Source organism: Amphibalanus amphitrite, unplaced genomic scaffold (genome assembly GCF_019059575.1).
Source record: "Amphibalanus amphitrite isolate SeventyFive unplaced genomic scaffold, NRLGWU_Aamphi_draft 000912F_arrow, whole genome shotgun sequence".
Classification (NCBI taxonomy): Eukaryota; Metazoa; Arthropoda; class Thecostraca; order Balanomorpha; family Balanidae; genus Amphibalanus; species Amphibalanus amphitrite.
In genome coordinates this window covers 110,379-133,636 of record NW_024882406.1, presented here as the reverse complement: position 1 = coordinate 133,636, position 23,258 = coordinate 110,379, and the positions used below count along the sequence as shown (strand labels likewise).

At 52.3% G+C, this 23,258-nt stretch overlaps 2 protein-coding genes across 3 annotated transcripts in view; one reads left to right on the top strand and one right to left on the bottom strand.

The window, feature by feature from the left end:
• Positions 1-4,357, top strand: part of LOC122367977 (pre-mRNA-splicing factor RBM22-like) — a 9,161-nt gene extending 4,804 nt beyond the window's left edge. Inside the window, exons 7-10 of the mRNA XM_043341550.1 lie at positions 151-257; positions 1,278-1,404; positions 1,914-2,074; positions 2,847-4,357. Coding sequence (XP_043197485.1) covers positions 151-257; positions 1,278-1,404; positions 1,914-2,074; positions 2,847-3,043 — 592 coding nt within the window. The 3' untranslated portion in view covers positions 3,044-4,357. The remainder of the gene's footprint in view (positions 1-150; positions 258-1,277; positions 1,405-1,913; positions 2,075-2,846) is intronic.
• Positions 4,350-23,258, bottom strand: LOC122367976 (protein spaetzle 4-like). Of its 2 annotated transcripts, XM_043341549.1 has the most exons (6): positions 22,660-23,258; positions 9,556-9,782; positions 7,799-8,019; positions 6,913-7,114; positions 6,398-6,520; positions 4,350-5,979 (listed from the first exon to the last, which is right to left on the bottom strand). In XM_043341549.1, the coding sequence occupies exons 1-6, from the start codon at positions 22,690-22,692 to the stop codon at positions 5,220-5,222; spliced, it is 1,566 nt and encodes a 521-aa protein (XP_043197484.1). In that variant the 5' UTR covers positions 22,693-23,258; the 3' UTR covers positions 4,350-5,219. The 2 variants fall into 2 exon arrangements, with proteins under 2 accessions (XP_043197484.1, XP_043197483.1); XM_043341548.1 differs by having other exon boundaries at positions 6,913-8,019; positions 22,660-22,986.

Sequence of the window (23,258 nt, the reverse complement as noted above, 5' to 3'; positions counted from 1 at the left end):
CTTAGCTGAACCATTAAGTGATTTATTTATTTTCCAGACAACCAAATTTCAATTCATAACTCAAACTATGTTAACTGACGCCTAAATTGTGTGTATTCCCACTCGTTTGGAACACGTTCATCTCTAACACCTGTCGCTTCTCCCCGTCAGGTACTACGGCGTGAACGATCCAGTGGCAGAGAAACTTCTGAGACGGGCGGCCGCCATGCCACGACTGGATACTCCAGAGGACAGGAGCATCACTACGCTCTATGTTGGTACGTGCGGAGGCGTATTTGGAATCTCATCTTCGTCTAGCTTCAAACTAGCATTTTTTATTTTTTTTATAAATTTAGTCCGAATGGCTGAATGGGCGGATTTGAGGAGTCAGAGCCGCACTAAGCATAGCTTGTTTTGCTGACCCTGACCCCACCACCCGATCGCGCAATTCCAGTTGTATGGCAGAATTTTGTCCGAACGTTTAACGTGCCCTCACGACTGGACACGGTCCCCTCCGCTCACTCACGTTACCTGGCTTCTGTGCGGCCCCTGCCACAGACACGCACGCCATTACACGTATGAGCTAAATGTGGCCGCCCGCACCGGGGCTTGAACAAGGCTCTCACTTACGGCTAAGCGTCGAATTCCGGCGCTTTTATCCACTCGGCCACGGAGAGGACTATAGTATAGATAACATGAATCATGTATCTACAAAATAGTAAATATAAAAGCACCTCAGATAAACCCCATAGGCTGGATACTAAATGACCGTGATTGCTCAAATGTCTAATCCGTCTTTATCCTGACTCTCGTCCTTGTGGCGCTTCTCGTCACTGATCGATCGCTCTGTCGTCGTGTCGACCTGAGGAATTGACATTTCCAACCACCACGACCTTGCTTAGTCCTTGTTTTCTTTACGTTATTTTCCCTTGTCTTTAAGTCTTCTCGTGATTTAATTTGCCTATTCAGGTCGCACTTTCGACTCTCCTACATGCGTGTTCCATCAACGTCGACTATTCACGTCAACGATGTCTATATTCTTACAGGTCAAATCAATCCTTGATCATATGCATTTAGCGTTCTTAGCAACGATTTTGTACCTTTTTTTTTGCTGTAATGCGTAACATGCGGACACGAACCTTCGTTTTAATGTCACCACCAAACTATAAGAAACGCTCAGCGTCAACTATGCGGCCCATCAGGGCTAATGGGCCACACACTTGGTTCGTGCATCGTTTTTTCATGACCAGTGCATTTCCGTTTTTGTATATCTAACATGCTCTCCCATATGTCCACAGGTAACCTAGGCGACGGCAACTTCATCACCGAACAGGAGCTGAAGGACCACTTCTATCAGTACGGAGAGATCCGAAATATCACTGTGGTGCACAAAAATCAGTGTGCCTTCGTACAGTATGTTTCCAGGTATGTAAGCGTTGGGAGCTGTCCCACTCGAATTGGTCGTTTATTGGAAGGCATTCATTCAGAATCAGCATGGCTGTCATATTCGTATAGGTGCAATTTTTCGAACAGAAGCGGTCTCACTAAATTCCCTTTAATTGAAGTGAAATTGAGACTGAGTGAAATTTAGACTACCATGAAATATAAGTCTTTCAATTTAATGTAGGTGTGTCAAGCTAAGTTCGGGATATGATGTGATATAAATCCTACTTTATCTTAGTTGTATCTGTATATTGGGCTGAAATCTTGAAAGTATGCGTCTGACAATTTGCACTGGAAGAAGAGCAGACGTCTATTTAACTGTAACCATCATTCCACTGAAGTCACTATGCATGTCCATTGCCCATGTCTTGCCCTCGTTTTAGGGCATTGGTCCTACCGGTCTTATCGACTCTTATAGTGTAAGTTACACCCGTTACCGCTCCCCCACACCTTCGCGTGCCTCACTAACCACCGTTCCTCCCTGTACGCAGATCGTCCGCCGAGGCAGCCGCGGAGGCCACCTTCAACAAGCTCATCATCCGTGGGAGGCGGCTCAACATTAAGTGGGGCCGCAGTCAGGGCCGCCAGGGACCAGAGGAGACGTACACAGGCGGAGCAGGGCCATCGGGCATGCCGCTAGAACCCGTGCCAGGTGAGACTGGTGGGAAAAGAGTGTGTATGGGGGACGCTTTTTTGGGTTGGGATGCAAAGGACGGTATACAGGCTCAAATGAGAGATGAACGTGAAATGCTCGCAAGTCGCACCTGTGGACGGGTGTGGTTTTGTGTTTCCTAGACGGTGTGGGTTGTCGCCTTTCGGGGTGATGTTTTTGTTGCTGAATCGATTTAATTTTGTGGCGTAGACCACTCATTTTGAATCGATGCTTGGAGGCAAGCGTGGTCGCCAGGTATGCCAGCCACTCTCGAGCTCTTCTTTAACGCCCCAAAGCCCCCCTTACCTACGCCAACTCACCCCTAGTTCCACCTTACTTTAACACTCCCCTCCTCAGTTGCAAACTGCAACATGAGACGCCTTCTTCATTTTCACAATATATTGAAGTAAAAACGAACATTCATGCTTGTGCAATGAAAATATTTTTAATGTGTGACCTTCAATCGATGGCAAAGGTCATTGTATAAAAAAAACGGTCGCGAGACAATAATCGAGACATTTGAAAATTTAAAGATCTGCCAGGAAGGAGAAACTAATAAGACATCCATTGCTCTTTGCATAAAATAAGACGCTGACATCTGCAGAAATAATATCGAGCGAATTGAAACGAATGAATGAATGTGAGAATAAATAAATGAATGAATCATGGACTGATGAACGAATCAGTGAATGAATCGACAACACCTCCTTTCTCTCTCGTCCGCAGGTCTGCCCGGCCCCATCTAACCCCTTTCTTCCTCTCTCGCCCGCAGGTCTGCCGGGCCCGCTGCCGCCGCCGCCGCACGGCCCACCGCCGGGGCCGCCGCCGTTCCTGATGCCGCCGAGGCCGCCTCCGGGTCTGGCGCCGCCGCCGCCCCCGCCGGCCTTCCTGGCGGCAGTACACTATCCGTCTCAGGACCCGAGCAGGATGGGCGCTCTGGCCGGGCCCAGTCAGCCGCCGAGGAGGTAGGGAGGGCTAGAGCCTGCCGCAGCCGCCGTCTCCCTCGACCCCAGGCCCCCGCGTCTCTGCGTCGTCTCCACACCGTGTCTGCGCCGCCACCGCCGCTGGCTAGGACTGTTGTCATCTTATGTCGGTCGGTTGTTGTGCGCTTGGATTAGGTCTGATTGGTTTCAAGAGGTGCTGTTGGCGGCTGGTTTGCCCAAATTTGTTCCAGTTTTCTGAATAGACGAAGGATGCTATCGACAGGAAGCGAACCTATGTCGATGGCTTTGACTTGAGATGCTAGACTGGCGTAGCTGTCAAACCGGTAACAAAACGTACGTTGTCGAAAGAGTTTTATGCTGTGGGTACTTTGCCGTAAAATACGTGATTGTCGTACACATTTAACATTAGTAACAATGAATCCCTTTTGATTATCTGTTTCACACATTCTATGTAATGAATTAAGAACCGGTTCCTGATGGGGATTTTGTTGATGATGCGCGTCCGATCGATTGCCCAGCCTTTCATTCTTGAGTCTTCTTCGATGAGCCTCTTCCCCTGAAGTCGGGACAGTCACTGCAAGGAAAGGCGGGATGCTGGAAGCCTATTTTGAGGCAGGACAGACGGTGGTTGATTCAGCTACAGAGTTGGTGGCTCAAACTGCGAAAGGGAGACGAGCAAGAGACAGAGCGCGGGGTTCGTGAGGGTGAGGAGAGAGAGAATAGGAGTTGTGACCTTTCTACAGAGAAAGAATAAGGACGTCTGGACTGGACCCACCTCCCAGCTGACGTGAGGAACAACGCTATCCTGTTATCTGATCAGGCTGACGGGGCTCTATATGACAGAGGGCTCCCCTGTATAAGCGTCTGGTCTTTTTAGCCACAACAATGGAACCAGACACCCAGCACTAGGGTAGTTTTCTACCTGATTTGTCTGGGATCGCCCGAGATCCGACCTTCCTTTGATGAAGGCTGAATAACAAAAGGGAGCGAGGCACCCTACTTGACGTGTAAGCGAGTGGACGCTCCGATCACATCCTGTCTAAATGGTGGGCATGTTTGTACTGTTGTACATTCGTAGATGATCGGTTGCTCGCCTGGTCTGTGGGCCTAAGATGCGTGTGTTTGTGTGTGTGGTTTTGTGTGAGACGCTACATGTCAGCGCGAGTGTTGGTCGTACGTCACCGTTTCTTTCTGTTTTCTGTGCGTAATGGTTTGATGTAAACTGCGTGTATATCGCTGAAGAGAGATCTAGAGCCATATTCACGTGGGCCTCTAGACTGTAAAAATGATGAATCATCTTGTGCTCTTCATGGAAACCAATAAACACCACACATACGGATTTTGGTTTTTACAAAAAGCAGACACGAGAAAATAAAGTAATCATCGTGTGTTCGAGTCCTAAACAATTGTAGCATCAACGTCCGGTTATATTTGTTACGACATCCGATCACAATAAGTGGCCAATTCAGCCTGAAAACACATAAGTAAAAGTATGGTACAAATGTAAAACAGTACTGGGAAGACGGTATGTATACAATATACACTTACACATAACACTCGCGACGCAATAAAAACACTGCAGGTATAAACATGAGTCCCAGAAGGTGGACAAATCGCTCATCAAAACTGGCTGTGACGTATCGGAACATGTCTGAACGCTTTTCTCACGCGGCCCTGTCATTTGTAAATACAGACTAGTCAATATCTAATACTCGCATCACACTGGGGTATATTGGTACATGTGATGAAACGGGGATAAACATACTGGGGCAGGTAAAGCAAGTGAAGTGCTGCAAAGTTGTGCACGCGTCTCTCTCTCTCTCTCTCTCTCTCTCTCTCTCTCTCTCTCTCTCTCTCTCTCTCTCTCTCTCTCTCTCTCTCTCGTGTCCTCTCACTGGGGATAAAAGGCAGTAGGCACACACTTTGGCGTAGCTCGGCAGCGCTGGTATACGTCCATCTCGCGGTTTACACTACCACAAGTATCGTTCCATGACAATGGCTTGGCGTGGCAACAGCGCACGCCTTTTGCTGAATGTCTCTGATCACTCATAAGTGACGCTTTCGCCCGAAGTTCCTCGCTGCCACTGGTAGTGTTTGTATCACGCGCGAGGTTTCTCAGAGCGTGCCATTCTCACACAGCGCCGCCGGTTGCAGCGCCTGCACAGCCAAGCTCTAGTTTCATTCCGTCCCGACAGATGTCACTACCGGCGGTTTAGCTCCGCGGGCGCCTCTGCCGGGCCGCGCAGCCGATTTCTGTGGCTAGTTTCGCTGTCTACCGCCGCGCGGCGCTCCGGTCGCTGGCGTTGTGCCAACAGTTCCCAGCGGAGAGGGCCGGCTGCCGGGCGCGGGGAGGGCAGTTTGGGGCCAGCTGTGGGCCGTCGGGGCCGGGGTCGAACGGTCACGTGACGCCGAATTGCCGGAGGCGGTGGCCGTGCTTGTGATCGTCGTTCTTCCGTCCCCTTCTCCTGAGATTCGGATCGTTCTTCATCACCCGACGGTGGAGAGTCGGACTTGAGCTTCTCCGGACTGCCAACAGATGTCACTGGCTTCTCTTCACCCTTCTCCCTCTCTACCACCTCCACTACCACCACTTCCTCCTCTCCATCCGCCTCCTCCACTTCTATCACCTCCTCTCTTACCACCTCCTTCTCTTCCTCTTCCTCTTCCTTCTCCTTCTGACCGTACCTCCCCGTCGTCGGTCTCTCAGGCAGCCACCCCTCGGGGACCGACTCGGAAAACTCCGCCACCTCAGGAAGAGGAGTGGTGGGCTCCGGTGGTCTCTGGAACAGGGTATACCCGGGCGGAAGACACTTGCAGTCGCAGTGAGATGGGAACAGGAACTCGTCCATGTAGATAACGTCGCATCCGTTGATGTCACGATCATAGACGGGCATGTTGCGGATGGTGAACTTTTGAGTGCATCGGCATCCCTCGGCGCAGCGTCCTTGCGATTTGTCCTCCCTGTGAATAGACAGACAGAGGGGTATGTTAGAGTTGGGGATAAATGAACGCAGGGGCTCAGCTAGCTGGTCGCATATGTGACCGGAGTGTTTCCAGTTATGGCAAGATGTAGACGTGAAATGAGGTGTCAATGCTCAGAGCTATCGGTCAGTGGGAGGGATCCATGTCTGGTGTGAAAGCACCTTCACTTATTCCGAAAACCTAACTTTTCCAACGAGAATGATGCTAAGGACACCTAAATTGAGCACACAGATTCTACGGTTACCAATGGCTCCCCATCGGTTTCATATTGACTTCAGCCTGAACACACGACCTGTTCCAGCTATCGAGATGACTTAGAGATACAACTTGTTTCAGCGCTTGGGGTGCCTAGACACACGACTTTTCAGCCATCGAAGAAACCTTGCCATTGACTTACTTGCAGTGTTCCATGTGGATGTAGGTCTCGTAGTTGGGCATGTTGATGAGCGTCTTCCACTCGCTGTGCGTGTTCATGGCGTAGAACGGGGACCGCAGCTCCTCCCAGTAGTCGCAGGCAGACCTGAGGGGAAGTCGGGGATGTCACATTCGCTGCCAGCACTCCAGACGTAAACACGTTGGATCCGGGGAACTTGAGTTGTTCCAGGGCAAGGTGTCCAAGTGTCCAGTACCTGGGGTGTTTTCAGCACAGTTGAGCGTACTCTGGCTCGCTGCGTTTGGTATTACATGTGACAATGAGGGCAAACAGGAGAATGTACCACGAGAGGGCCTACTGTCTGGCCCACTGGAAGGTGTATTGCGTTTGCGACTCCGCACGGGGCAACTACAGTCGCTTTTCCGATTCGAAAGTTTGTTAGATAATAGTGGCTCAAAAAGAAGATACCTGCCAGGCATACCAAATATGAACAGAAAGCCCACATTGGGAATACCAGGCTCATGCTATGCCATACTCACTGTGTGTAAGGGTCCGGAGTGGGCTCGACTGTAGACGGCGGCGGCGGCGCTGGTGCTCGAGTGGCCGGCGGCGCAACCTCAGCTTCCTCAGGTTGCCGCTGGGTGCCGCTAGCGTACACCAGCTCAGTGAAGTCGTCCAGCTCCGGGCCGAAGGTGGTTGGACGCGGTGGCGTTGTCTTGGCAACGGTGACGCGCTGACGCACTGTAACCGAAGGTGGGTTGAAGTGGACAATCTTTGGCGGACTGGCAATGAGAGGAAGAGCTTCTGGCATCGCTGCCACGGGATCTTCGTCTGATGCCGAGGTCAAGAGGTCATCCTCAGGGACGTCTGCTGGGGGGTTTTGATTCGGGGCAGCCTGTTTCAGCTCAACGTCGCTTTCTGATCGTTTAGCAGGCTCCAGGCGGATTACTTTGCTAGGTTTCGTGCTTTTGGGGTGAGCGATTGTTTGCTCGCGGAAATCGTCTGAGTCAGTGGCTGGGGCTTGCTCGACTGGACTGAGAGTCACAGTCGTCGGAGTCGTGGTCTGAGTCGGAGTTGAAGTCGGAGTCCGAGTCGGAGTCAGTTTGTCGGACGCCTGGGTCGGGGGAGCGAGTATCTCCTCACGTCCACTGGGGGTCACAAACGTCTTGCGGAACTTCAGCATGTCTTTGATGGCGTCTTTTGTCATATCGTCCACAGGCTCATCTCGCAGAAAGTACGACACTAAGAAGTCCAGGTCGTCATTGGGCGCCTTAGCATCCTCATTAGAGGTCGTCTCGTCCCCACTGCCCTCTAGTAAGTCCTCAGAGAACGTCAAGTTTGCACTGTCACCGATAGATGTCGGGTCAGTCTCTGTGTCGTCGTGGGTCCCGGAGCCTTCCCAAGTCATCGCATTGTTCAAATTACCTGGCGGCGGATCGATATGCTTCTTTGCTCTGATCTTGTCGCTGGAATCGGTAGCGAAGGTGATCTCTTGGGCGTCACTATCCTTGACCACCTGATCAGCCGAGCGGGCGTTTCGTCTGCGGACTGCGTTGGCAGCCACTATTCTGCTGGCTTTTAGCGTGTTCTCGACGCGTTTCTTGACGACGTCGCTGGACTGGCGTAGGTAGTTGTCGATCGCCTCCCTGTGAAAGTAAAAACATAAAATGAGGAATAGGCTGGTCGTGCAACTGCTACCATACAATAAAGTAGGTATTCCCCCGCAACTATCCTAACCCTCGCCCGTATAGGGGGGGGGGGGTCGAACGGACCCCCCCCCCATGGTTTTTCGCAAATAACTCGCGTAAAAAGCGGCCGATCGCGACGAAACTTTCAGTACCCTCGCGTTCATCAATTTTACACCTACCCTGAAAATTTCATGACCCTGACCCAAATGACCTTTGACCTGTGACCTACTTTTCGAGACCATGTTTGGCGGGAATCGCGATTCGGCGTATGTCGGCTCGCATTAGCCGCGCGTTTGCAGTCTTTTCGTGGTTTCAAGCGTTCAAACATGTGATATGATGCTGCCCCCATGCATTATGGTGGGTGTCAAGGTCACCTGAAGGTCAGGTCAGGTCATTGACCTTTGATGACCTCGGTTCACTTTTTCGAGTTTTACATGTTTCTAGACCAGTTTTTGGAGCTGAATTCGAATTTAGCAACCATATGAACATTTACGAAGTAGTTTTGGTGCCTTCGTAACATGTTACGAAGCTGTCAGAGGCGGTTACCACCTACTACGAATACCCTTACTGGTTGACCTGACCTGACCTGACCCGACCTGGCCTAAATGCATGAAGACATCATCTGTGATCAAAACTAACATGATATTCGTGATCAGCACCCCGAAAAACCCCATGGCAGCCACACTTAACGACGTTCTAACAGGTCCCGATTTTCCCGACTTTTGGGTCATTGACCTGACCTGCAAGGTCAACCAATGACCTAGGACCTTAAAATTGGGTATCATCGGCTTCCTCTCGTCACGGGCAACATGCTCGTTTTTTCCGCGAAGCTCTAGCTCGATCAGGGGCGAAACGGCAAGGGGGGGTCCAACGGACCCCCCCCCCCCTTATACGTTCGCGGCTGGAAAAACACCAATACGGGCGAGGGTTAACTCTTTCCGCGAAGCTCTAGCTCGATCAGGGGCGAAACGGCAAGGGGGGGTCCAACGGACCCCCCCCCCCCCTTATACGTTCGCGGCTGGAAAAACACCAATACGGGCGAGGGTTAACTCCCTGTGAAAGTAAAAACATAAAATGAGGAATAGGCTGGTCGTGCAACTGCTACCATACAATAAAGTAGGTATTCCCCCGCAACTATCCTAAAGAAAGATCCGCTGATGGTAACTCATTTCTTTTGTTAGTAGTTTTACTATTATATAAGGTGAGCATCCCCCAATTCATACTTCATGCCCCCTTGTTTTAGGTACCTAGCTACCAGTGTAATTGTCATTTCTCCATCTTCCCGACCCTTCTCCCATTTCACCAAGATGGGGTGCTCCCTTCTTATGAGGAGTGAGTAGTTACTGCCTGATAGCAGTAACTCCTTCCCAGTGACAGCCGTCATTTGGCTTCGGTCCATCTTACTAGGGGCAGTATTTATTACCCCCATCTTACCGGGGGTAGTAATTATTACCCCCATCTTACCAGGGTTAGTAGTTATTACCCCCATCTTACCAGGGGTAGTCGTCTCCCGGCTCGTCGCAGAGCACGGCACCGCGGCTCGGTGCCGACTTCTCGCAGACTGACGGCGGGTGGACCGGTCGAGGCTTCCCCCAGAGTCGCCGACCCCTCCGGTTCACTGGGCCACACTGTAGGCTGGGGAACGGGCTGCCGCTGCCGCCGCCGCCGCCGCTACTGCTGTTGTTGTTGTTGTTGTTGCCAGTGCTGGCGACGCCTACCGCCTGTTGGAAGAGGGGGGGGGGGGGGTTAGACATGTGGTATGAGAGCGGGGGTATTTAGCGGGTATGTGGCTCATAAATTTATGCGACCCGTGTAGTCATGTGGACTGAAAGGAGGTATAGTTGGAGCGTAGGCTGTTTAAGTGCCAACAATGCCTACTTTATTATCGATCCCATTTCCAGCCAATCTTTGTTTGTCAATCGCCATAAGGCCGATGCATGTCTCTCGAGCCTGATACCTTCCCCCGTAAGGGGTGCTCTGCTAAGAGGCACGTCACATGCGCTAAGTTTCTCCGAGCCGTCGACACACCATAAACTGTGTCACGGAACGCCCGTGAGAGCTCAGCCACAATCACGAAACACCGTCGTCGCATTTCGCTGGTGGCAATGGATCGTAAACGATGAGAGCTTCACGAGCCTCAGAAGCATCGAAGCTCGTCACGAAAGCGCTTTGTGAACGAGAAACGCTGTCTGGTGCGAGACAGGCAACGGCCGAACGATGGCCTGGAGCCGAGAATAAAAGTGAAATCGCCAGCCAGCTGTGCACCTGCGCGACACCAGGGCGTTGCCATGGTTACTGTCGCGAGCTGCATCTGCTTGACTCGACGAGGTCTTGTTTGTGGAGTGGTGGATGTTTTTGGGCATCCGCTGCTTACATTTACATTGTAAGCGCGGTGTAATTTTGCAGCTGCCCGCTGGCTTCTGTAGGGCAGGGCCTTCGGGCCCGCCTTAGGTTATTCTAGCTCGTGTAACTACCAAACATGCAAGCGATGGGTCAAAACCTTGAAGGCTGGAGCTATAAAACTATTAAATCCCTTCTCTAGAACTTGATTCTAAAAAAGACTCACGGTTTCATCTTTTAACGCCCAGATAATAAAGCGTTTAATACTCTTTGTTCTCCCAAAGACACTGCAGGTTACATGCATTACATTACATTACATACGTGATCCAGTCGCAGCATCGAGTGACCTCACGTGACATGTGGGCAACGCCACGCTTGCCAGCAGAGAAAGTGACAGTGACCGAACTGGGAGGGGAGGGGAGGGGGTTCCCGCGGGGTCCGGGCACCCGGATCTTTGGGGCACCCGACCCGGGCCTACCGCCCAGCCCAGCGATAGCGCAATCCCGGAGATCCTCACTCACAAGTGAATGTAAAGGTTCGTTCGGAAGCGCGTTTGTAAAGCGGCATCCGGGTGCGCGAGTGTGTCTGGTTTTTGGCGCAAGTTGAGCAAGAATGCTTGCCATGAGTGCTTGGTTGATACTGGTTCTTCTTCTAGTGAAGGGTAGCCACCAGACTGCACATTACGTAATTGGCAGAGAAAACGCTTGTACGATGTGATGGTGCCACTTTCGGATCGAGACGGGTCTTATGTATGTCCTAACCATCGTGAAATCACGAGTTACATTAGCCTACACACTCCAAGGACTGGGTCAAATCATAGTGGAACGTGCTAGCTTGGTGCACGAAATTGTAGTAGAAACGATTTCTGCCAGAAAACGTGATGCCACTACCAGCGCAAGAGTAAGTCACTCTGGTCTAAAGAGTGCTACATCTGAGCACGAACTGCACGATCGTGCAGCGAGCTGTCCCCGAATTCGTTGCTCTTTCGGCACGCAATGCTCGTTCTCTAAGACCGATTTCTAGTGTCGAAGGTGTTAGCTTGAAATTTGTCACGCTCTCGACTAGATTTATTCCCGCATGAGCAGGCGATCGCCGATCGCTTTCCCATCGACTCAAACGGTGTCGACAAGCTTTGCGTACTCGGTATACCTTATGAGGTTCTCGTAGGTATAGGGTGACACAAAAAAACGGTCATATCAAATTTCGAATAATTTCGGAAGTTTTATTCAGATTATCACCAAACTTCGGCCACTTAAGGTCACACCTATGTAGCATACATCCACCAAGTTTCAAGTCTTCACTACGAATACTTTTAGTACAGTGTGTGTTTTATAGACGCTCCACAATGTGCTCCAGGTGAGCGCCACGGCGCTGCAGGGCGTAGGCACACTTGCATCCGGCGGGCAAAGCTGTCGATAACCCGATGGCTGTGCACTTTACAGAGTGCAATGGCCTCTGGAGACAGTGCTCAGGGGGTATGCTACCCCTGAAACGTTATTTTTATCGGGTTATCGGCAACTTTGCCCGCCGGATGCAGGTGTGCCTACGCCCTGCAGCGCCGGGGCGCTCACCTGGAGCACATTGTGGAGCGTCCGTAAAACACACACTGTACTAAAAGTATTCGTAGTGAAGACTTGAAACTTGGTGGATGTCTGCTACATAGGTGTGACCTAAAGTGGCCGAAGTTTGGTGATGATCTGAAAAAAACTTCCGAAGTTATTCGAATTTTGGTGATGACCGTTTTTTTTGTGTCACCCTGTACAGTCTGTCTTAAAAGTACCGCGCAAAGTGACGGTGGATCCATCATGCCTGACCGAGGAAGGGCCTACTAAATTTGAGTCACTGAAGCAATTCACATCCTCGTCCATTCCCTAGGTCAATTGGTTCGGTGACTTTCAAATTATAGCAGTATACATTTCACTTTTAGCTGCTCCTGGTCCGACCGAAATAGGTCCGCATGGTGTCAGATGAAGCTAGGTCAACGCTGAATATCAACGAGGCAGGGGGACGGCAGAAAATAGGACAGGCCAGCTGGTAAATCCTGGAATAGCTGAAGGTCGCTCACCAGCAGTGACGCAGCAACTCGGCGGCAAACCGGACGCTCGAAAACTTGTCGGTGAATTTGGCAACAGTTGGAAGGGATTTGGAGTTTGGCAACTTGCTGCGGAAAGGGCATTTCAACAGATTTAAGAGTACGGATGGTGCGGCGTAGAAATTTCACCGCCAAAACACACGCAAAAGAAAGTGGTCATGCATGGAATTAGTTAGACTTTTTGGTGCTCTGGACTTAAGTAAGGGCATTGGACTCAACGAAGACCTATGACGAACGTAAGTGTAAACGTTGTTGGAGAGTTCGGTACAACGGAACATTATTCGTAAATCTTGTGTTTGTGTTATGTGACCAGTGGGCATTCGCCACAACTCTTCGTAACAATACATACTAAGCCGGCTGATTGTTTTCCTCCAAACACATAGGTATCACTTCATGATTCTGTAAGTGACAGTCATTTCCGGACATCCTTTCTAAAGCATAAAACAGAAGATTTCTGCTATGAAGAAGCAGCAGTCAGTAGCGGCGGAACACCTTCAATTAAGGGGGGAGCACTGCCGACTTTTGGTCCCATTATTTCCATGCAACGCCCATAGGGCTAATGTTAAAATGGCAAAATGAAGGGGGGCACGGTGCCCCGGTGCCCCCCCCCGTTCCGCCGCCTATGGCAGCAGTAGCGGTGTCTTGCTCACGATCTGCCGCGCACGCCAGCCGACCATGCAGGCCAATTTTGGTGGTACGAAGCTGGATGAACAGGGCTCACTTTCGCTCTCATGGGCCATGGCGCCCAAGCGGGCCACAGATTCATCCGTATGCATTTATACAGGATGCACTTGTCGGTGACGTATGAAAGGGAGACCGGTACTTATTCGAGGACCAGACTTTCCCGACTGCTAACTTACAATCATGTACTTATGTAACAAATGAAAACATGTTTTCATCCTTCGAACGGTAACGTAAATATAGTTGACCCTCCCTTGTAACTTACTTGGTTTGAAAATTGAAACTCAGCATTTTACATTTTCCTAATGGTGGAAGATGAATGCTTTATCCTGGTCAAGCGTTATAGATATTTCTACAATCGACACTTATTTCCTCGTTTCGATGTAATTATTCCAACATACAAGTTATTTCCGAGGTGAACCGACTGACTGTTAAGTGCTACACAGCTTTGCAACCGCGAACATCCGTGGAGACTGCGTCTAGAAACAGAACCATATCGTATTTTTGCCCAGCCTTCTTGGAGACTGCATTTCCTCCTGACATCACAAGACAGTAACACCGATATACTCGGAGACTGCATGTCTGAATAAAGCACTAGCACTACGAGCGGGTTGTCGGCTGAACGCTGGTAAATTGAGAATGTTCTGGAATAGCGCCGGTGTCGGGTGAGTACAGAACAGCTATTGAGTAGCCAGTTGAGTACAATTTCGACGAATAATGTCAAACTTGTCCCTGAATTGGGAGATATTTGTATTTAGCTTTATTTCGAACATTATTTATTTATACACCTACAACAACATTCACAAACATCGAGGCTTTTCAGTTGAGGTAATTATTATGTTCACAATAAATTACTTCAAAATCCATGTTGTACCGCACAGATATTGATAGAAGTTAGAACGCAAGATCAGGGGTGGATTTTTTTGTTTTTTATTGGGGTTGCACAGCCCTGAAAGGGCGCCCAAAGCGGTTCCGAGGGGCGCAATAGCTCGGAAGTGGGCGCCACCAGGTACGGTCGTAAACTTGGCGTGGGGGGGGGGGGCGAATTGGCAAAGGGGCCCCTGTAGACCCTCGCTGGGGGGGCGGTGTGTTAGCTTAACCCGCGTACCGCGGAGGGGGGGGGGCGAATATCCGCTCCCCTCCCCCTGAAGTTTTTCTTAAGTAGCGGAAAACTTCTGAAACCAGTATGATACCCTTATATAAGCCCGGCGTAAGATCATTTAAGGCCAGTATTGAGATTGACCCTCGTAAACCGGGTGAGACCTCGCACAGCAGTATGGGTCTTTGAACTCCAACCTGGGTCTTACGAGACCTGCCTGAGCCATCAGAGGCCAGTGCGGGCCCGGGGTCATCAAAGGCCAGTGCGGGGTCGTCAAAGGCCAGTTCGGAACCTCTGAGGTGGTGTGAGCCCTTGAGGCCAGCGTTGGTCCTTGAGAGGTCAATGTGGGACCCCTTGACTGGTATGGGCCCTAAGAGACATGTGTGGTGCCAATGCGACCCAAAATAGACACAACTAACGACATGGGGATGGGGCTCTCAGAGACTAGCAGCGGCCCTTAAAAACCTGCACGGGCCAAACAGATCGACAGGGGCCCTCCGAGATCGGCAGAGAATAAGAAGATAGCATGAGGCGCCTGTGATGGGCAGGCCCGGGCTCTCAAAGACCTAAATGGTTCTATCAGAGACCAGGGACCCTTGGCGGCAGACATGGGCCCTCAGAAACCGATGTGACCCCGATATGGTTGGTAATAGACCTTAATGCCGGCCCGCTGCGACGAGATAACGGCCCTCAAATTCCGAAATTCCGACATGGGGACCAACAGAGACTGACAGGGAACCTTGGAGGACGGCATGAAACGCCAAAAGTTCTTCCTTGGACCCCAGAGACTAAAGATGGGACTCTCAGAGTCTGGTGCGGGGCCCTCTGAGGCCTGTTTTGGGCTACCAGGGTCCGGTTCGGTCCATCAGATGCCGGTTATGGCCCTCAAAAGCCGGTTTGGGACACTGAGTGGCCACTGGCCAGTACTGGCCCTCCAAAACCAGTTGGTCATCAGAGGCCAGCCCAATATGATCCCTTACAGGCCAGTGTGGAGCTCTCGGAGGTCAATGTGGGCCCTCAGAGCCCAGTGCGAGGCACCCAAAGTTCAATCTTGAGCCCCCAGCGACCGGAGTGGGTTCATCAGAGGCTAGTGTGGGTCCCTCAGAGGAGCCCGATTCGGGGCCCTCAGAGGTCGGTGTAGGGCCCTCAAAGGCCAGTATTGGCCCTCAAAGGCCTGTATGGGGCCCCCAGGCTCAGAGGCCGATGTGGGCCCTCAGGGACTATACTAACCTGGCACCCCAGAGACCATAATAGGGCCATCAGTGGCGGTGTAGAGACCCCATAGACCGGCTGGGGCCCATTGAAGCCAGTTTGGGGCCCTCAGAGTCCAGTATGGGGCCTGTTATAAGCGACAGTAGGGCTCCCGCTTGCATTGTGTCTCGAACAAGACTGGTCCACATTCCAACCGCGCCCGCTGACCCCAGCCGTCGGCCCATGCGCCGGCGGGCAAGTCATCGCAGAGGCGGCTCCAGGGAGACAATCGAGGAGCACACTACCACAGGGCCCCTAAAGACCGGCATGGGTCCTCAGAGGCCGGCATAGAGCCTTCAGAAGCCAGTACGGGGCCCTCAGAGGCACCCAAGGGACAAGGGCCAGCTTTGGATGTCAGTGACAGAAATGGGGTTATCAGCAGCCGGTGTGAGACATTTAGAGGCCGGTTTGGGGCCCTCAGAGGCCAGTTTGGGACCCTTAGAAGCCAGTTGAGGCCCTCTGGGCTCTGAGACCAGTACAGGGCCTTCAAAGGTCAGTTTGGAAGTTGGAACCATTAGAGGCCGACGTGGGTCCTCAGAGGCCAGTGTGATTTCTACAGGCCAACGTGGAGCCCTCAGAGGTCAGTATGGGGCCCTAAAAGACCGGACAGAGCGTCCTCAAAAGCCAGGATGGGCCCTCAGAGGCCAATGTTGGTCCTAAGAGACCGGCATCGGGCCTTTAGAAGCCAGTACGGGCCCTCAGAAGTGCCCAAGGGTCAGTCTTTGTCCGCCAGAGACAGAAATTGGGCCATCCGAAGCCACGGTGTTGGGCCCTAGGAGGCCAGTTTGGGCCGTCAGAGACCAGTTTGGACCCTCAAAAGACCAGCTTGGGTTCGTACCGGCAGTGTGAGGCCCTCAGAGACCAGTACAGAGCCTTCAAAGGGCAGTTTGAGGCCGACGTGGGCCCTCACATGCCGGTGTGGTATCTTACAGGCCAGCGTGGAGCCCTCAGAGGTCAGTGTGGGGCCCTAAAAGACCAGCATGGGTCGGTGTTGGACCCCAGAGGTCAGCATAGGGCCCTCAGAGGCCGATGTGAACCATTAGAGACCGGCATCGGGCTTTCAGAAGTCAGTACGGGCCCTCGGGGACACCCAAAGGCCGGTCTTAGGCCCCCAGAAAAAGAAATGAGGCCATTAGAGGCGTGGACCCCCAGAGACCAGTTTGGGAGCCCTCGAGACCAGTACAGGGCCCTCAAAGGCCAGTTTGAGACCCTCAGAGCTCGAAGCGGGCTCTTAGTGACCGGCACCCAAAGGTCAGTCCTGAACCCCAGAGACAGAAATGAGGCCATCAAGAGATCAGTGTGGTGCCCTCAAAGGCCGGTTGGGGGACTCCTGATGCCGCTTTAGGGCCCTCAAGGGCCAGTGGAGGGCCCTGAGAGGTCGATGTGGGCCCTCATCGGTCGATGTGGGCCCTCATCGGTCAAGGTGGGCCCTTGAAGGCCACTGAAGCGCCCTGAGAAGTCAGGATACTCAAAGACCGGTATGGGGGCTGTTACATAATACCTGGCGTTGGTTTCTTGAGCCTCGTGACAATCGGGTAAGAGCCAGGGCCCCTACGCCTATCGGGGCCCATCGGTTGTTTAAGGGGGCAAATTATATGATGGCCCCTGATTTGTCTTTGGGTGCCCCCTGCGACCTCCACTGGGCACCCCCCCCCCCCCCACTGAGCGGCGCACCAGGAATCGAAATCCACGATTTTTTTAACTGGTCATTTTTGCATGTCCGATAGCTCTACACGGCCTTGTGACTGCTCAAGCTCTTGAGAGGAGGGTAGTACCTACATTAGAGGGGGCGGCGATGGCATTTGCACTTGAGGCGGCAGCGCCTACACTTAAAGGGGGCGGCACCTACATTTTATGGGCAGCACCCTCACTTGAGGGGCGGCACCCACGCATGGGGGGGGGCATCTATCTACATGTGAGGGAAAGGCACCTTCATTTCAAGGGGTGGCACCTACACTTAGGGGGTGGCACCTACATTTGAGGGGGCTGCACTGCAACTAAGGCCTTAGGGGGCGGCAACTACACCCTAGGGGGTGCCATCTACATTCGAAGGGACGGAACCTACATTTTATGGGATGACCGATGACACCTATGCATAAGTGGCCGGGGCCAACATTTGAGGGGGCGGCGCGGCACCTTCATTCGAGGGTGCGGCACCTGCATTCGAGAAGGGCCGGCACCTACATTCGAGGGGGCGGCACTAACATTTGAGGGGGCGGCACCTGCATTCGAGGAGGGCCGGCATCTACATTCGAGGGGGCGGCACTAACATTTGAGGGGGCGGCACCTACATTCGAGGAGGGCCGGCATCTACATTCGAGGGGGCGGCACTAACATTTGAGGGGGCGGCACCTACATTCGAGGGGCAGCATTTAGGTACATTTGAGGGGGCGGCACCAACATTCGAGGAGGGCCGGCATCTACATTCGAGGGGGCGGCACTAACATTTGAGGGGGCGGCACCTGCATTCGAGGAGGGCCGGCACCTACATTCGAAGGGGCGGCACTAACATTTGAGGGGGCGGCACCTACATTCGAGGAGGGCCGGCATCTACATTCGAGGGGGCGGCACTAACATTTGAGGGGCGGCACCTACGTTCGAGGAGACAGCGCCTACATTCGAGGGGCGACATTTACATTTGAGGGGGCGGCACCTACATTCGAGCGGGCGACACCAACATTCGAGGGGGCGGCACCTACATTCGAGGGGGCGGCACTTGCATTCGAGGAGGGCCGGCATCTACGTTCGAGGGAGGGGCGGCACTAACATTTGAGGGGGCGGCACTTACATTCGAGGGGGCGGCACCTACATTCGAGGGGCGGCATTTAGGTACATTTGAGGGGCGGCACCAACATTCAAGGGGGTGGCACCTACTTTCGAGGGGATGGCGCCTACATTTAATGGGCGGCGCCTACATTCGAGGGGGCGGCACCTACATTCGAGGGGGCGGCACTTACATTTAAGGGGGCGGCACCTACATTCGAGGGGGCGGCACCTACATTCGAGGGGGCGGCACCTACATTCGAGGGGCGGCACTTACATTCGAGGGGGCGGCACCTACATTCGAGGGAGCGGCACCTACATTTGAGGTCTGAGGAGGCGGCAATTACACTAGATAGTTGAGGGGTGAACTGACTATTGCCTACATGATGGGTAGGGCTCTTTTGAAAGATGGTGCCATGTCAACGGGTGGCATAGAGTTTTGGGATGGCTCAGGGTTATGGGGGCGGCACTATTCGAGTCGCCCGCCGATTTATTTCAGTTGTAAAGTTGGGGTTGCACAAACCGATGTTGGGGTTGCACAATTCAAAGTTGGGGTTGCACGGGCAACCCCAACTTAATATAAAAATCCACCCCTGCGCAAGATAAACTGTTCGTCATAGGCGTGTCACCTACGGAGTAAACCGCCTCAGCTCTGCCTAGCGGTCCGTAACCACAAGGAAACTGAGAACCAGTGAAACTTGGCATAGCGGTGGCGAGATCGACCACTGATCTGTCTCTGAGTGACATTTTGCGGTGTGTCTCTGTCCGAGTCTTACCGACCGACCCATTCCGCATTGGTCGAACCTTTCCGCAATCATCGCACCTTTCCGCAATCGTCGAACCTTTCCGCAATGACGGAGCGATGACCTGCAATTGGCCACATGGACATGCATTTCTGCATTGACTTTCGAACGTGCCTCGACTGATGTAAGGATGAATCAATATGGAAATGTGGGTGATAGAGGGCCGCTACGTGTATCAGATTGTTGGACAGGAATTTAAAACAGCTGTGAGGTCGGTTTCCATAGCAACTGGAAGCGCCATCGCGGCATAATGTGCTAAATACGTCCTCACACCGTGCCGTCACGGTATTGTATTGCATTGTATTGTATTTACATTTAACTCTCTCTCCTCTCTCTCTCTCTCTCTCTCTCTCTCTCTCTCTCTCTCTCTCTCTCTCTCTCTCTCTCTCTCTCTTTTCTTCGCCATACACCGCTCATAAACGCTTTGATCCCCACCATTGTACGACCTATTGCGGCCTCTCCGTGCGAACAACTACCCGGTGTATGAACCTGTTTATGACACAGTTTGCGGCCGAAAGGGCGAGGTGCAGGGAGGGGAGGGGCGGGTGGGGGAGGGGGAGGGGTGATGGCTGACCGAGTCCGGACCACGAGGTACCGGCTGTTTTTGGTCCTCTGCCAGCCGGTCTAACCACTCCGTAACCAGTCTGGTGGCAGACCGCGCCGAGCTGGTGAGACAGGAGCTGTTAACGACTGTCACAATGGCATTATTCGGGAAATAATTATTGAGTACATAACAAGTGCCCAAGTGCATCGTCACATTATATCGACACGACAAGCAATTGATCCCGATTCAGTTCAAGACTCCTATGAGCCGGGGCTTTCCGTGGTCCCCTCGAGTTGGACACGGGCCAAAACTTTCCACCTAATGGATGGGATATTTATAGAAGAGAATGGCATGACACCTGGGGACCAGCCCCTCGTCCTCCCCTTTCCCACGCACTAAGGGAGGGTGCGACGCCGGATCCCGTAGCGGAGGTATGCGGGTAGGTATGCGAATCTAAATGGTAGCACCGTTTTCCTTAAAAGGGCAACGCCTGATTGCGTTGTTGGGGATAATAAAGGACTCGGCTCTTATACCATTAAACGACCTGCTCAGACTCGTCTGAGGTGTGTGGTGAAAGTAGCAATTCGAATGGAAATCTCTCCGGTCCGCCCCTAGTGATCAGACAAACTGGTTTGAGACGATCCAAGCAGCTAGAGCCGGCGTATGACCATGAGTTTGGCTCGTATTTCTTCTGCGAGGTAGCTGTGGTGTGAAAGTTTCACCTCAGTTGAACTCTAAAAACACGGCGGCTTCAGTCACTAGGGCACTGTTATCCGCGCTATCTCGTGCGTTGTTAGGTGTGACACTTCCGTAGTGGCTGCTGTATCGCCGAAGTATCGCTTACCGTGTTGTCACTCCAGTCCAACTGACACAGTAGCTTCAATACTTATATTGTGTCAACCTGGCAACAAGCTACTTAAGCGCTGTGTGAGCTTGGCAATGCGCCAACTCAGTGCTGTGCTAACCTGGCAAAGTGCCAACTTCAGATGACTATTCTGACGCAGTTGACCTCAGCTGCAGCAAAACAGACGCCCGCCTGCCCTCCAGCACATTTCGCCAGCGAGGGATGAAGTTTTTGCAAGCTAGTTCGATGCAAGAAGAACGCCTTAGCATGCGTACGAGAAACCTCAGGGGGCTGAGAACTTGTTTGCAGTGATGATGAAAATACCTACATGACATTTGATTTATGATGGCCCAGCACAGCTTAGATGTGTTGCATGTATCGTTAGCAATGGCACGATGATATAAGTAAAGGCAGCTATGGTGCCGGCCTTGAACTTGATATTATTAATCAAATGTCATACAGACAAATCCTCGGTTCAACACAATTGGAATGTTTCCGAACGGCCGACAGCGCTGGCGGGCTAATCATTTGCCAAAGAACGAGAGAGCACCGTCCTTACAAGTTACAACCAATAAACAGAAAGAGGCGAACATTGGGCCCTGCACCTTTACTGGATGCCGTGCACTGCTTTTGAGCTCAGGGCGCCATTTCTGTCGATAACGGATCGGTGCCAAGCAGTGGATGACTCAAAGAAACACCCACAGAAGGGTGACGCAACACGAAACAAAACTCGGTCAAACCGCAGCTCCAACGCTTGGCATACCAATCAATGTCACGCTCACATTTCTTTGAAGGGTGGAAGATAAGCAGGGAGTATATGACAGAGGAATGCAAGCCATTGATATCCTTGCGGGGTGTATAAAACCGATGAATGCAAGCCATATCCTTCAAGACATTTTCCATGGCCTAATCCACAAATAGGGAAGCTACAATCTACAAACAAACTACAACCATCACACACGCGCACATTAAGTTACACCCCAGTAGCGACCCATTTGTGGTGTGAATTCAGCTGACTGCGAGCTAATTCACTGGAGACGGTCCACTGTGAGACTATGGTCAGTCAGCACTGCCCTGGAGCGGCGCCTGAGGGCACGCGGCCGTACAGAAGCTCTCACGAGCCTCAATGGGCACAGCAGGCGCCGAAAACTGACAGAATGCTCTATGGGTCACGCACTGACCTGAGGCAACGCGTCGACGTGACGAGAAAGATCAGCTGGCCAGAAAATAGGCAGGTGGTGATTATTGACGTTTGGAGGTAAAACGAATGGATATTGGGTAGGCTTGTAAAACCGAGATGTGTGATGAAAAAGGATGTTCTTGTATGATTGGAAGTGTTCAAGACTTCATATACCTATGACAAAAGAAAAGACGGCAATACTGTCCTATAAACGTTTGGCAAACGTCTGTTTCCTAATAATTATCTGTACACTGCCCTGTCTGGCAAACACCGTTTATCCCATATCAATATCTGTGGCCTGTAATCTCATACTAGGGAAATTGTCGCCACTCAAAGCACGCTCTCCCCAGTCGATTGGTGTGAGGTACTGACTGTGATCGCGTGCTCTCCAGACGTAAGCTGAAGTGACAGCATAATTACTCTTAAACTCTCCTCTATCCAGTCTGCAACGACAGGCGCTCGCCTTGGAAAGAGAGGGAGAGAGAGAGAGAGAGAGAGAGAGAGAGAGAGAGAGAGAGAGAGAGAGAGAGAGAGAGAGAGAGAGAGAGAGAGAGAGAGAGAGAGAGAAGAGGGAGAGGGAGAGAGAGAGAGAGAGGGAGAGAGAGCTGAATTCATCTCAGACGGCACATCTCTTCCCACCCACCCCCTCCCCTCTCTCTCTCTATCTCCCTCTTTCTTTATCTCTACCTGTCCTGACAAGTCACATGACAATGTCAGATGACAATCTGCCGTGTCATATGACAGCCTGACAATTCAGAGGACAGGACGATGGCCGATGTTATTCTTATGACAGTCTGACAACCTCAGATGACAGTGCGACATCATATGACAGCATGGCATTTTAGTTGACATGTCAGATGACAATTTGACAGGTCAGCTGACAATGACAGGTCAGTTGGCAATGTGACGGGTCTAAGGGAAATGTGACAGGTCAAAAGACAGTGTAACAGGTCAGATGACAATTTAGCACAGCTGGGTAAGCAACGGCACTCTCTACTCACCATAACCACGAGCAGAAGTAGGCAGAGCTCCATGACTGTCGGCCCGGTTAGCACGACTCCCCGGTCACTTCTCGACAGACCGCTAGCACTCGCCGACACCCGCTAGCACTCGTTAGCACGTGTTAGCACTGCGTAGCACCCGGCTCGTCCTCATGCCCGTCTCTGGCAGCGCGCACAGCCCGGCGATTCTGCTCCGCGCGCCGGCCACCGCTCGCAGGCACGTGCTGCCCGCCGCACTGCACCGCCAGTTGTGAGGAAAGTGGAACTCGCTGCTGCCGGGATGTGGGTCAGCGCGCTGCGGCTGGCCGGCCGCGCCGCCGCCGGCTGCCCCGGCCGCCGTCGCCGCGCGGTGAAAGTGAACCCATGAGGAGCCGCCGGCCGGCCCGGTCACAGACAGCCTCACCCCCTGCCATCGGAGAGGTCAGACTGGAGAAAAGGCACAGGTCTGAGCGGGGGCGGGCTACAACCGTTTGGGGTGAATGGGTTGAGATGCGTGGTGGGCGATACACCTAGCACGGGTCAGGGTGAGGACTGCGCGAGCCCGTCCCAGCCGTTTTCGACTCAGCACGACTCAGTACCTAACGCCTGGACTGAGAGAC